The sequence below is a fragment of the Mirounga leonina genome, unplaced genomic scaffold (assembly GCF_011800145.1).
Source record: "Mirounga leonina isolate KUSES-001 unplaced genomic scaffold, KU_Mleo_1.0 Mir_168, whole genome shotgun sequence".
NCBI lineage: Eukaryota > Metazoa > Chordata > Mammalia > Carnivora > Phocidae > Mirounga > Mirounga leonina.
The window spans coordinates 70,492,773-70,508,200 of record NW_023270426.1 but is presented as its reverse complement, the minus strand read 5'-3'; the positions used below and the strand labels follow the sequence as shown (position 1 = coordinate 70,508,200).

Below are 15,428 nucleotides of genomic sequence, written 5' to 3'. Positions count from 1 at the left end.
TGTTTTAGACTCACGCACTGTAGTTGGCCCAGCCAATATTGCAGGTGAAAGAATGCTTTGAACATAACACTGCATCGGACCATAAAACAGAGGTTAGCGGACTGGGTGTGAAATACTGGAAACTTAAAAACCGCTTCCACAGACCAACAGTTTTCCGCGGCCTTACCACACTTCACACGTCTCGGTATGACCGGGAAGGAAAACCAGCCTTTCACTCACCGCGAAGATGCTGGACCTCACATCCTGGACCTCCCGCCAAGGTTCCCGAACGCCTTCACCTCCCCGCGCCCCCCAAGCCCCGCCCCTTCACGGATCGCGCACAATTTATGACAGTCAAACTACATTTCCCATAGAACCGTTCGAGGACAGCGAACCTCCGCCGGAAGTCAGGAAGACTGAGTCCGGCGCCGGGAAGAGTGAGAGTGGGGTTTCCGGGTCTTGCGTCTATATCCTGCTTTTCTCTACTCTGGTCACCTTTGGCTTAGTAACAGCAACGACTGGTTAGTCGGCCCCGTGCCCTCCCTGGGTTGGGTGACCAGTTCTCAGTGTTTTTGATCTCAGCGCTGTTGGCCTGGCCATGCTGGGTTGTTTGGCTCAGCCTCCGGATGCGGTGAGGGTGCAGGGGCGGGAGCTGTGGGCTGGTAGCTCTGGCTCCCGGGAGAGGGTAGGGGGCGCAGCCCATGGGCTGCTAGTGGCGTTAGAGCCCAGTCCTTGAGGTGGGGAAAACGAAGGGCTACTTCAGCGTTTAAGATTCACCTTTAAAAGAAGGAGTCTCGCAGTAGTGACAAAGTAAACTCTCAAGGCATTTAAATGTTTGGAGAGACCTTGCGTAGGTGGCGCTTGACTTGTTAAATGGCCACCTCGAATCCCGAAGGACATGGAATTCGTTCAGTAATGGTCAGCGACTTCACTGACAGCCGTATTTGAACTCTGCCCTGTTTCTTGAACCATGTGACCTTGAGCAAGTCATGGGCCCCCAGTACACATCGGTAAAGGTGGATGTGGTTTGGTTAAAGGACCTCTCAGAATGCTCTCTGTTCCCTTTGGAAAGCAGGGGCAGCATTTTGCTAAGTGAATCACCTCATCCTGCCTTCGGATCCTTACCTTGTGGAGAACCTGTCAATGAGAAATGAAAAAGTAAATCCAGCAGTAGAGCTGGATTGCAGATTTTGTGTGATTCTCTGTAATGAGAAATGGTTGTTTCTAGATGGCTATGCTGCCAAAAAAAAAAAAAAGCTAAGGGAGAAAGTACACATTTTTCACTGCCTTTCTCCTGAGAATACTGTATGCATAAGAATTGCACTGGAGGTAGTGAACAGTACTTTATTTTTGGAGGACAGTTTTGCACTTTGTCCTGTGGAGTGGCCTGTGGGGAGGGTGAAGAAATGACTATGACCTCAGAACATGAGACAGTAAAATACTGCTTAAAGTAAACCTACCTGAAGAACCAGTGTGATATTTTGTGGAAAATCAATTCAAGGGAAAGGCAACTTGGAGGGGATACTATACATGAGTCAGTATACAGCAATGATTCAAAATCAAGTCCTGAAAAGCTGTAGTTTTGTAATTGATAATATTTGTAAAGCATTTAGAAATCTCAATATGAACAGAACAGTGAAGGAAATTCTACAGTAAAGAAATAGTTTTCTAATATAGAAGTCACTCCCCCTAATTTAAATTATAAACATATTTTCACCATTCCTGTGAGTAGTTTTTTTTAAGCCTTTTATTTTAATCCCAGTATAATGAACAGTGTTATATTATTTCAGGTGTACAATATTGTAATTCAATTCTATACACTATTGAGTGCTCATCCTGAGTATACTGTTAAATCCCCATCACCTATTTCACCCATTCCCCTACCCACCTCCCCTTTTGTGTATAGTCAAATTTGACCTTTTTATAAGTAGCAGAAAGATAAAATCAGGAAAGGTGAACAATTTTTTCAGCCCATTTTTCCCTAAATTTTGTTCATACTCCCTCTACTATATAATTGATCAGCCAAATTGCAGTGTGAGAATACTAAAGATAAGAGCAGTCAAAATGTGTGGATTATAACCTTTCTAAATAGCCTAAATATCTTATTGCTTAGAATAATAGAAACCTAGTTAGAATCCCAAATCAATCTTAAATAGCATTTCACTAAACAAAAATTCATGCCTTAAAAAAAATACTTTGTTCTCATAGACAACTTAAGCATGAACCATTTCCACAAAGAATAGATCAGTTTGTGCCCTACCACTTTCAATCCACGTTGAGACAACATTTATGAAGAGGTATGAAACATATTTTCTATATTTTTTCCTTACTGAAACAAGCGAGTAACAAAGCAGACAAAATTAATGGTTTAAAAAGCTTCTTGGATTCAAATTTTGACAAAGTGACCAAATGAACAGTGTTCAATAATAGATCCAAAATATATGGTCATCTGATTTATGACAAAGATGATAACTGCAGTGCAATGGAACAAATGGTAATTTCAAGAATGGTGCCAAGTCATATGGATTATCCACTGGGATAAAAATGTATCTTGCCCCTACTTCACACTATGAACAAAAATCAATCCCAGATGGATTGTAGAATTAATTGTGCATGGGAAAGCAATAAATTGCTTTCATGTGAAACTTAACACAAGTTTTGGAAGGCAGCTATGCTCACCACTATACCACCAACGCAGATTTAACACAAGTTTTGAATAGTCAGCTGTAAGGATCATAATTTTCCTAAGGGCAGACACCTGTCTCTGGTACCATAGAATCTAAGAGAATACTAGTCATCTGCTAAAAAACCTCTGACTTCTGCTTTAACTCCCCTCATTTCCCTGATCTATAGTGAAATCCCTCTAGTCTACTTCAGATACCTCCTCTTTGTAATGTTTGTTACCTGACACCCATTCTCAAGGATATGCCCCCCCCATCTTTATTACCAAAGTTCTTTATACATTATGTTATGCATCCCATGGTGAATTATATTTAAAATTTAAATTATGTTTAAGACAATTTTTAAAGGTATGCTGTGATGACAGTTGAGTACTAATTACCTTTTGAAGAGTATATACCTTTAAAAACTATAACTATCCTAATTACACCTGTATTCAGATAATGTTCCACCATTGAACAAAGAGCAATTGCAAATGAGGGGTTTTTTTTCTATTTTCCTCTTTTTAAGGAAGAATGTCTTCTATAAAAAGAACCCCAAAGCAAGAAATAATTTCCCAGCTTCACCTTTCAGCTGCAGAAGGAGATATTGCCAGGTTAACAGTAATCCTCAGTCATTCCCCATCTCTTCTCAATGAAACTTCTGAAAATGGCTGGACTGCTTTAATGTATGCTGCAAGGAATGGGCACCCAGATGTTGTCCAACTTCTACTTGAGAAAGGGTAAACATTTTAGGCACTACTACTTGAAGGGCTCTGGTTTAATTTCTGGGTTACATATTTCCTTTTAAATTTTTCTTGTAGCCATATTTATATCATTGGGCTTGTAAATAACTCATTGACCAGTTTCATTATATAAAAACATAGCATAGTATCTAACTAAAAGCTTTTAACTTCTTTTATTGAGGGATAAATCCTTCATACTTAATAGCAAAGCAAATTTTATGAGTTAGTCTAATCTTTTTCTCCCAAATAGAAAATGTAGATCTACCCACTATAACTATCAAGAACCCCTCGTAAAATTTTAATTTCTTTTTATAACACATGAAACTTACTGTTTTTTATTTTATAATTCTCCAGAAATGTTAAATATCTACTATCTCTAACTTTTCATCATTTATGATTATTTCTTTTAACCTTCCCATTAGTAAATTATGTACTTAAAAAAATCTACATAATAATCATTAGAGGGGCCATCAAGTGCATCTGGAAATATTTTATTGTAATAAATATTAAAGAAAATGTTTATTTCCTATTTTATTTTTCTTTCCATCTATAGGTGTGACAGATCCATTGTCAATAAATCAAGGCAGACTGCACTGGATATTGCTAAATTTTGGGGTTATAAGCATATAACTAACTTACTAGCTAATGCTAAAGGTGGGATGAAGCCTTGGTTCCTAACTAATGAAGTGGAAGAATGTGAAAATTATTTTAGCAAAACACTATTAGACCGAAAAAGTGAAAAAAGAAATAATTCTGACTGGCTACTAGCTAAAGAAAGCCATCCAGCCACAGTTTATATCCTTTTCTCAGATTTAAATCCCCTAGTTACTCTAGGTGGCAATAAAGAAAGTTTCCAACAGCCAGAAGTCAGGCTTTGTCAGCTGAACTACACAGATATAAAAAATTATTTGGCTCAGCGTGAAAAGATCACCTTGGTTTTTCTTGGAGTAGAACTTGAAATGAAGAAAGAGTCTTTGAATTATACTGGAGAAGTCCCAAGAGAAGAAGAAGATGGGTTGGTTGCCTGGTTTGCTCTAGGTATAGATCCTGTTGCTGCCGAAGAATTTAAGCAAAGACATGAAAATTGTTATTTTCTTCATCCTCCAATGCCTGCTCTTCTGCAATTGAAAGAAAAAGAAGCTGGTAAGAAGTGAACATGGTTTACCTGTTGGTAATAATTACCTGTTGGTGGTAATCTGGTTTTTGGAACTGGGTTGGAGTTATACATCGTATCTTCATTTTCTAGGAGGCACACTTTTTTCAGTAAGCAATGAAATTAGGCTGTCTTCATTAGACCTTTCCTAAAGTTCTCATTCTAGGGGACTACTCTCCTGAGCAGTTACAGCAGTTTTAATCAGCCAAAATTAGTTTCCCCAGAGTTAATCCTAATGCATGCTTGTTTTATTTGATTCTTCAGTGAGTAATTATTGAGCACCTGCTATACACTGAGCATGATGTCAAAGACCTTGACTATTTTCTGTTGCAGGGTATGCTAGTTCATGTGAGGCCCTGTATGCCGTGGTTTTATTCTAAATTCCATTTAAATGTTGTAACCCAACCTATGGTTTAAAAAGAAACAAAAACCGTCACTCTACCTGCTTTATAGATCATGAATTCTAGGTAATTAAATATGAAATCAGAAGTCTTGTTAAGAGGGGATTTGAGATTACAGTAGCTAAGGTAAAAGGTTGCAGTGGATTGGGTTGATGGAGAAAAGGGGAGAGTTTGAGATGTTCTGGAGGTAAAACTGACAGGGCTTGATCAGTAGGTTGAGACTATTATAAGTGAGGGAGAGATGATAGTAACCTGGAGTACAGCCTGAATTAAGGTGACAATGGTAGAGATGGAGAAAAGGGTACGTTCAAGGTATATTTTTAGAAAATCATCAGCACTTGTTGATGGATTGGGTATGGGGTCTATAATAATGAAAGAAAAGATCAAGAATGATTGCTAGGTTTGAGACTTTAGTAATTTGGTGGATAGTGATACTATTTCTTGATAAAATAGGGTGACAGTTTGAGCAAGGGAAGCAGGACAGACTTGAAGTAAATAAATCGATTTTAGTTTTGGGCATGTTCGGTTTTAGAGAAGGATATTAGAATCTGGAACACAGAGGAGAGGTGTGAGTTAGAGTTACCCATATGGGAGTCATCAACGTGAAGGTGATATTTAAATCTCAGGAAACTGAGAGAGTTAATAGCAAGCAAGAAAGCCTCAGAATCATACCTGAATCCCCCTAAATTTTGAGGTCAGGTAGAAAAAGAGGAGCCATCAAAGGTGGCCATAAGGTAAGAAGAAAACAGGAGAATATGCTCATGAAAATCAGAGAGCAGGGTATTTCTTTTTTTAATTATTATTATTATGTTAATCACCATACGTTACATCATTAGTTTTTGATGTAGTGTTTCATGATTCATTGTTTGCATATAACACCCAGTGCTCCATTTGGTACGTGCCCTCTTTAATACCCATCACCAGGCTAACCCATCCCCCAACTCCCCTCCCCTCTAGAACCCTCAGTTTGTTTCTCAGAGTCCACAGTCTCTCATGGTTCCTCTCCCCCTCGGATTTCCCCCCCTTCATTACATTACATTACATATATTGAATGCTGTTGAGAATTTGAATAAGATAGACAAAGATTTTTTCTAAGGATCTTTCGTTTTGGTAATATGAAGCTGTTGATGAATTTGACAAGAGGGGTATCAATGGAGTGGAAGGAATATAAGCTAATTATGGTAGACTGAAAGTTAATGGGAGGTAAGGAAGGGGTCACTTGTCAATGTCCACCTTCCCTTAGGAGATGTGTGGTGGGCCCTTCCAGAGAATGATTAGATTATCTCATCCCAGAGTCTGGATTGGTATGTTTTATTCTCCACATCTATGGAGAAAACATTGCACTTTTTAAGAAAATATATTTTCTTTGTAGCTATAATTTTAAGATCAAAAGGATCTCTCTCTCTTTTTACTAGTAAGAAAACTGAGGCCCTTTTATTCACTTGCTTGGTAAACTTCCACAGTTAACCTCTTTGTGCCTCAGTTTCCTACTCTAGAAACAGAGGATAATAATAGTACCTACATCATAGGATTGCTCTAAACATTAAATGAAGTAACCCATTGAGCTATGTAAATATTTTTATTTATTTCACATAAAATATATTTGTATTATTTGTCATTCATACTATCCATCCATACCACACTGCCGTCTGTATCAGGTAGTCCAATAGAAATATACCTGTTTTGTTCTTCATAAATAAATAAATAAATGATACATATAAAGCTATTTGCATGATGCTTCACACATAGTTGGTACTCAATAAATATTAACTTTCTTATTGAAACAATATTGAAATAATGTAGATAGCATAAATTACGTATTACAAGGTAACATAGCAGGGAAATATTTAATGTTGCCTATGGTTTGTTGAATTTCAGTATTAATTTGTTTTTATGTATGGTTTATTTTGTTTTTTGCAGTTTAAAACATTGTTATTGTTTTTTGTGGTTATTTTGCTTTTTTTTTTTTTCCAAAAATCCTTAAACCAAATAATGTATTTTAATGAGAACAAGTTTGTCAGGCAAATGCATATGTAACATTTCTAGTTTTATTGCTTCAATTATAACATTTCTGGTCAGGCCATATTCTCTTTTAAAGTACCAGGGTAAAGGCTATAGCCAAAGTATATATATATTGTAAGATTTATTCTAGTAGGCATTTTTTTCATGAATAAAGTTAACCATGAATGTTATAAATAGAGTATTTTATTAATATTCTATGCAGTTTCCAGTTGTAAACAGGTATGTTTCACAGTGACATGGAGCAGTAGTGGTTTAGGCACCCAGGAAAGGAGAATTCCTGCAGTTTCCTATTAATATTTTCTTTATAGTCCAAGTCTAAATCAGGAAGTGGCTGCATAGTGTATTTTTTTTTTAAGATTTTATTTATTTGACAGAGCACAAGCAGCGGGAGTGGCAGGCAGAGGGAGAGGAGAAGCAGGCTCCCTGCAGAGCAGGGGAGCCCGATGTGGGACTCGATCCTAGGACCCCAGGATCATGACCTGAGCCAAAGGCAGTCACTTAAGCAACTGAGCCACCCAGGCGCCCCGCTGCATAGTGTATTTTTATAAACGTCACTATTGTAAAGTCAGGATTTGTAAAATCACTATACACTAGAATCTTGTGTATCCAAAATTTAAAAATCACCTGTAGTAAAAGCCTGAGCTAATTCAGTATATAAGATAGGTGTGCTGACATCTATCTTATATGAGAGTTATATTTGATTAGTTCAAATTAAAGTTAAATCAAATTTTCATGTCATCTTTGGATTAAATATTTTACTTCAAAAGAAATATACATCATAAAAAGAGGAATACAAAAATTCTTGATTATGTTGCTATTCAGAAAATATAGTGTATGCCTTGACTTGTGAACATTTTACTTTGATATTAATTTGTTTACAGTTTATCACAGAATTAAAACTTTTTATGCTTTTCTTAAAGGGGTTGTAGCTCAAGCAAGATCTGTTCTTGCCTGGCACAGTCGATATAAGTTCTGCCCAACCTGTGGAAGTGCAACTAAAATTGAAGAAGGCGGCTACAAAAGAGTATGCTTAAAAGAAGACTGTCCTAGCCTCCATGGTGTTCACAATACATCATATCCAAGAGTTGGTAAGCCTTTTCCTTTATAGTGAAATCTCAGCCATCTGGAATCTTAGGGAATAAGACATTCTGGGAAGACAAGGTTTTGAGTTGTTGAGGGGTTTACCTTTTTATTAAAAGCATATTTAATATAACTTAAGACTATGAGTATTAAAGTAGTATATGGTTTCATGACTTTTAAGTAAGGGACATTGTACATAATTAGCCTTATTTTTTTTTTGAAGGTTTTATTTATTTGTCAGGGAGAGAGAGCACAAGCAGGGGGAGCTGCAGGCAGAGGGGAAGCAGACTCTCTGCTGAGCAGGGAGCCTGATGCGGGGCTCGATCCCAGTACCCTGGGATCATGAACTGAGCCAAAGGCAGATGCTTAACTGATTGAGCCACCCAGGCATCCCTAATTAGCCATTTCTTAACTCTGAGTTAATCAATATGAATTTGATGTGTTAAAATACATGATTTCAAAAGTCTACCATTCTGGGTCCACTTAGTGCAGAGACAAAAAAAAAAAAAAAAGTACCCCAACAGTTCAGTGCCTGTTCAAGGCATCACCAAAGCAATACAGTGTGGAGCTAGCTTTACATCACTGCTGTTGTCTGCCTATACCTTCTCTCCTTCTAATTGCTGCATTGGAGTCTTCTGTAGGTTTGGAAATCTGAGAACCTAATCCTTTAAAACTTGTGAAAAAATAATAGATAAACTGAGCAATACCTGAAGAAGTCTCCTGAGAGTAAAATGCATGGCTTTGTGATACCTGGTTTCACTGCTCAGGAGCCTTTTACATTTGATTCCTGTTTTCAGTCATGCTCTAGTAAGGAGAATTCACTGCATTAATGACTTCTGGGAAATAAACTTATTTAACTTAAATTTTATCTTTTTAATGGCTTAAACTTAGTCATAGAGCCACATTAGCTTTTAAAAACTTTTGTTCAGGGGGTGCCTGGGTGGCTCCGCTGGTTGAGCGACTGCCTTCAGCTCGGGTCATGATCCCAGGGTCCTGGGATCGAGCCCCACATCGGGCTCCCTGCTCAGTGCAAAGCCTGCTTCTCCCTCTCCCACTCCCCCTGCTTGTGTTCCCTCTCTCTCTGTCTCTCTCTCTCTGTCAATTAAATAAATAAATAAAATATTTTAAAAAATAAAAACTTTTGTTCAGGATTGGGTTGGAAGGGAGAGGAAAATTCACATTTACTATTGTAAAATTTGTATTTTCTTCATGCCATATAATACTGTGGGGGTGCCTGAGTGGCCCAGTCATTAAGCGTCTGCTCAGCAGGGAGCCTGCCTCTCCCTCTGCCTGCAGCTCCCCCTGCTTGTGCTCTCTCTCTTTAAAGCACTCTGTCAAATAAATAAAATCATTAAAAAAATACTTTAACTTTTTTATAATTAAAATATATGCCTAGCATACCATAAATATATAATAAGCGTTTTGTTTTTTTTTTAAGATTTTATTTATTTATTTGAGAGAGAGAGAATGAGAGACAGAGAGCATGAGAGGGAGGAGGGTCAGAGGTAGAAGCAGACTCCCTGCTGAGCAGGGAGCCCGATGCAGGACTCGTTCCCGGGACTCCAGGATCATGACCTGAGCCCAAGGCAGTCGCTTAACCAACTGAGCCACCCAGGCGCCCAAGTGTTTCTATTAAGAAGAAGACAAAATTGGTCTTCCTTTAGTGTACAATACCTCTATGCAATTTCCCTGAAATATTCTGTCATCAGGCAGAAAGAAACAATCTCATAATTAGACAAGAGTCTTGTTGTTATAGGAGATAAGCCTTTTATTATATTATTTGACAGTGACTTTACACAATGAGTCTAAATTATTTTTTCCTATCATTCATTCATCTGATTTTTTTAAAAACAGATCCAGTTGTAATCATGCAAGTTATTCATCCAGATGGGACCAAATGTCTTTTAGGCAGGCAGAAAAGATTTCCCCCAGGCATGTTTACTTGCCTTGCTGGATTTATTGAACCTGGTAAGCCTTTTCTTAATAATTTTAATAATAATCTTCCTTTAACTTATAATTTCCAAATAAAAATTTTAGACAGCATTTGACAAATTATCATGCTATGAAACTGGGGTATTTTTAAATATTTTCTGTGTATTTTAAGTGATATAATATTTGTTTTTACTAGCAGAATAATTTTGTCTGTTTTAAAAATTCAGCATTTCCTCTTTCATGTATTGCTATTACCAAAGTATCTGCATGACTTACACCTCACTTTCTTCTTTACTAGACCCAACTGTGTCACCTTTTAGGGGTCTTCCCAGATAGCCCCAAATACATTAGTTAGCATCATACCCTGCATTCATAATTCTGTCATCCTGCCTGATTTTTCCCGATAGTGCTCATTACCACCTGACATGTATGTATGTATGAATGTATCTCTGTATTTATTATTTGATGTATGTATGTATGTATCTATTTATCTATCTACTCATTTATTATCTGCTCATACCAGAAAGTAAGTTGCATAGGGGTGGGACTTTATTTCACTCATCATTGTAGCCCACACCCTTAGAGCAGTGCCTTATATGTAGTAGGAGTTCAATAAATATCTGTGGAATAAGTGATAATATACATGTTTAATCTTAACTTCCAGTATTAATCTGCATTGATAATAGTAGTACTAAACATACTTTGTGCCACACTCTGTTTTGAAGGCTTTCCAGATACTCAATCATCTGACCCTCATACAGCCTTATAAAGTAGGTACTATTACAGCAGTTTTACAGCTAGGGCACTAAGGTCCAGGGGCTGACTCACTTGCCCAAGATCAAACAGCTAATCAGTGATAGGGCAGGGATGCAAACCTGGGCAGTTTGGCTGAGTCCATGCTCTTAATCACTATGCTGTCTCTAATAACTCTAGGCCGTTTTTTTTAACTGCTATGTACCATTTTATTTATAAATACTCTTCAATTCATCCATTCTGTTGTTAGACAATTAGTTTATATCAGTTTTTGCATTTGCAAACAACACTGCAAAGAATATTCTTATACTACTCCTTGTGCACATTTGCAAGAGTTATCAAGGGTATATACTTGAGAGTAGAATTGTTAGCTCGTAGGATATGAGCATCCTAACCTTTTGTAGACATTGCCAAGTTGCTCTCTGAAGTGTCCCTACCAATTTACACTATTTCTAACAGCACATGAAATGTTTTATTGTTCCACATCTTCACCAAGTTAGGATTTTCATACTTTATAATTTGCCATTCCAATAGTTATGAAATAGTGTCATTGTAGTTTTCATTTTCATTTCCCTGCTGATGGAGCATCTTTTTCACATATGTTTTAGGCATCCGATTTTCATTTTCTCTGAATTTTACATGTTTATATTCTTTGCCTAATTTTGTTTGGTTGTTTATCCTTTTTTCTCATTTTAGGAGTTTTGTAGAACGTATTATATGCTACTCTTTAGCTATGGTCTTGCAAATATCTTAACGCCAGTCTGTGACTTACCTTTCCACTATATTTTTTTGGTGAACATAAGTTGTTAATTTTAATATAGGAAATACAGCAATCTATTTGAAATAAAAAGCTGTATTTAAATAATAAAATATTTCTAAACTTTCAGGTAAATTTACAAACCATTGCCTTTATTCTGATTCTCAATTCCAACAAATCAGAAATAAAAAGTACATTTCTAGGCACTATACTTTACCATACCTGAGTCAATAGTCATCTAGAAGAAAAAAATCATTTAGAAAGAAAAAATACTGTTTCATCTTAAGTGTTTTTTAAACTTTTAGTGTTTAGTTTTAACTTTTTTTGAGAAAAGTTATCTGCAATAATTGTTTGACAACATAAAAAATTTCAAAATTTTAGTAAGGAGAAGGCTAGCCATTTATAAAAATCTTGGAATGATTTGTAACTATTTAGTGATAATACATAAATGAGATAATACATAAAATGTTTGCATAGTGTTTAGCTAATAGCAGGTGCTGGATAGTTGTAGATGTTACCATTTTTACACTCTAATCAAAAAATTTGGACCTTCAAGAAAAGTTTTCCGGCATTTTGATTATGTCTATGGTCATATACTTTAAGAAATAATGTTTTTTTTTAATTCCAGTCTAGTTTTAGGCTTCTGCTTTCTCATTCTTTGAATTGGGTTTCTGTCCAAAGTGATTTCCAAATGTTTGAACCATTCGGAGCACAAAATGTCCAAGGCATGTTCATCAGCTACTTGTTCTTTTGCCCCATTTGATTAGGAGAGACAATAGAAGATGCTGTTCGGAGAGAAGTAGAAGAGGAAAGCGGAGTCAAAGTTGGCCATGTTCAGTATGTCTCTTGTCAGCCATGGCCAATGCCCTCCTCCTTAATGATTGGTTGCTTAGCTGTGGCAGTGTCTACAGAAATTAAAGTTGACAAGAATGAAATAGAGGATGCCCGCTGGTTCACTAGAGAACAGGTGAAGTTCAATTTAATTTCCTTCTTCTATTGATTGTTCTCTGACTGTATCAGTTTGGGCATGCAGCAAAGATACATGTTTTCACCAAGTTGAATGAATGCATATGGCCCACCCCTCATGCATGGATTACAATGTAATTGATGTGTCCTATGTTAACTCATTCTGTGGGGTTCTTCTAGTTGATGATTCTGTGCCATTTTCTAATTTCAAATGCCATTCCTTCAGATTAATGATACTTTTCAATGGACTTAAAATAGGTAAACATTATTTCAAAGATGAGAGACAGGAAGATTTTTCTTAGACATTTTGTATTTTAGTTTACAGCACTAAAACAGGTAGCTCTCAAAAAATAGTAAAAATGCTTAAAATTTTTGAAAAGTTCTTGTTCATTTTAAAATGTGCTTAAGGACAAGAATAACAAAACTATATAGCAAAGATACACTCACAAGAACTTTTTAAAATGTCATCCTTCAGTAGTATAATGAAAGATAAATTACTGTTTGTGTTTTGCTTAACCCAAAGTATTTGTATAGAAAACAAATGGATACACTATTAGTAGTGAAGACCTGAAATCCTTTCTGACTTTGCCTAAACAAAATTTTTTTATTTTATACTCAACTTCAAAAAGTAGAAATTAAGTGTTTTTTAGAATTTTATAAAAGGGAACCTCTTGCAAAAGTTGACGTTACTTTGAAAATAAGTGTGGAGTGTGTACTTTTCTTTTTCATGTCCTTATTTTCATTAAGGGAATATGCCTTTCTGGAATTTTTTTTTTTAATTGATTCACTAACTCATTGAATCAACTAAAAACACTGTACTAAATTTTGCATGTTGAACATGGATGTTGTCACTTTGTACTGTTATTCGCTGTAAAATCAACACATTTTAGTTAAATTGTAAAAGCATAGAAATAGTATTTAAGTATGACAGTGTTAAAATCCTAATACATTTTATTATGGTGTATTTTAGGTTGTGGATGTTCTGACCAAAGGGAAGCAGCAGGCATTCTTTGTGCCACCAAGCCGAGCTATTGCCCATCAGTTAATCAAACACTGGATTGGAATGAACCCCAATCTCTAAATCAAATAACTAGACTTTGAGTATTAATTGAATTCTAATAACTTATTCCTCAAGTGAGATTAGAAATACTTAGTGCTCTTTGGAATGTCACAACACAAAATATCATATTAGGTTTCGGAAATATTTTCAACATGTACTTTCCATCTTAACCATAGAACTTGTGTTTTTATAAATTACAAGACTGCCTCAGATTTTGTTAAAACCCAAGTCAGCCTCTCCAGATACTTTTTTGGTTGTGCTCCACAATTCTATCTCACAAAACCATATTTCTAATAAGAAAAATCATGTTGTAAAGACATATTCTAAAAATGTAAACAAACAAAACAATGTAAACAAACCTAAATTCCACTGCCTCTTTTAAGCATTAGACCAATCACTAAAGTTCTATTCTTGAGAAACCAGGCAAAATAATTTTAATTAATTTTAAGCTTCATTTCCAGTCTTTTCATTACCATAAAGGTTCGTTCAGGCATCAGTAGCTGATTTTTGCTCACTTCGCATTGTATTCCACTTTTTTCTGCTGGTTTCATTGTTCTAGCAGTGGTGCTGTTATAGTCCTGCCACTCGTCTGTTTTGATCAGTGTTAAGAATTTTCTACTTTAGGCACCTGGGTGGCTCAGTTGGTTGGGCGACTGCCTTCGGCTCAGGTCATGATCCCGGAGTCCCAGGATCGAGTCCCACATCGGGCTCCCTGCTCGGCGGGGAGTCTGCTTCTCCCTCTGACCCTCCTCCCTCTCATGCTCTCTGTCTCTCATTCTTTCTGTCTCAAATAAATAAATAAAAATCTTTAAAAAAAAAAAAAAAGAATTTTCTACTTTAACAACTTTGCTGATGATCAGAATACCATGACTTCATGAAAGGAGAGTTTAAATGAGAGCATACCACTATGAATGGGACCTCCTCCTTAAACCTAAAATCAATTAATATGTATAATTATCTGTTACACTCAAAAGTTGTTTTTAAGAAAAATCAAAACTCTGCTTTTTCACTGAAATTAAATGTATTTGAAAGGAATTCTCCTCAAAGATCAGATGTTAAATATTTCCCAGATAGATTTACATATTCAGTAAAAACACTGGCTTTATGTCATTTTGTGATAAGGGATTTATCTGCATTTGCAAAAAGTTATGTAATCATTACTAATTATATTTATTAAACTCAAATGCAGTATTTTGATTTTGGCCTTATTTTAACACATCCTAAGAAGTCTTTATAAAATAAGTATATCTTAGAACTGAATCAGTAAGATTCAGAGAAAAGTAAATTGTAGTAATTCACAGTTTTACAATATAGAACTGTCATATTTTATAAGGCTGTTTTGAAATTGTTTTAAAAGTCTGTAAATGTATAAATTTATATAATTTGGCTCTTTATTATTTTATGTTGGAACTGGAAGAGACCTTAAGGATAATATATGTAGTTTAGTGACCTTCTCTTATAGATAAGGAAAAAGAAATCCTGAGAGGTGAATTTAATTAATCCATTAAAGTTGAATCAATTAATTAATTGATGAAAGTTACACAATTACAACTTACCATTGTTCATAAAATTAGTTGTAATTATAGTTAAAAACTTAATTTTAACAATATAGCCTAATGCAGGACTCTCCCTCTAATAGGAAGTAGAAACTACTACTAAAAATATAGGTAGAATAAATTAAAATAAGTGATGATAAGAATCAATTTAATTTACCAATACTGTTAATTAAAATTTTAGATACTAAAATCTAACTTAAATATGATAATTTTCTTAGATAAAACTTTATTTTACTAATAAACATTGATTTTCTTAGTAACTGGTGAAAGCTTATTGGTATCAGGTCTTTAGACAAAATTGACTTACATTGGATATTTAGATACATAATAAAATTTTAACTACATAAGTACATAGGAAATTATGTG

General features: G+C 35.6%; 1 protein-coding gene across 5 annotated transcripts; it reads left to right on the top strand.

Annotated features, from left to right (window-relative positions):
• The first annotated feature begins 395 nt into the window (after positions 1-395).
• NUDT12 (nudix hydrolase 12) lies at positions 396-14,221 on the top strand. Of its 5 annotated transcripts, XM_035015010.1 has the most exons (8): positions 396-500; positions 2,188-2,276; positions 3,169-3,379; positions 3,936-4,525; positions 7,879-8,046; positions 9,893-10,006; positions 12,248-12,447; positions 13,417-14,221. In XM_035015010.1, the coding sequence occupies exons 3-8, from the start codon at positions 3,174-3,176 to the stop codon at positions 13,525-13,527; spliced, it is 1,389 nt and encodes a 462-aa protein (XP_034870901.1). In that variant the 5' UTR covers positions 396-500; positions 2,188-2,276; positions 3,169-3,173; the 3' UTR covers positions 13,528-14,221. The 5 variants fall into 5 exon arrangements, with proteins under 5 accessions (XP_034870901.1, XP_034870902.1, XP_034870899.1 ...); XM_035015011.1 differs by lacking the exon at positions 2,188-2,276 and having other exon boundaries at positions 3,173-3,379; XM_035015008.1 differs by lacking the exon at positions 2,188-2,276.
• Positions 14,222-15,428: the final 1,207 nt, after the last annotated feature.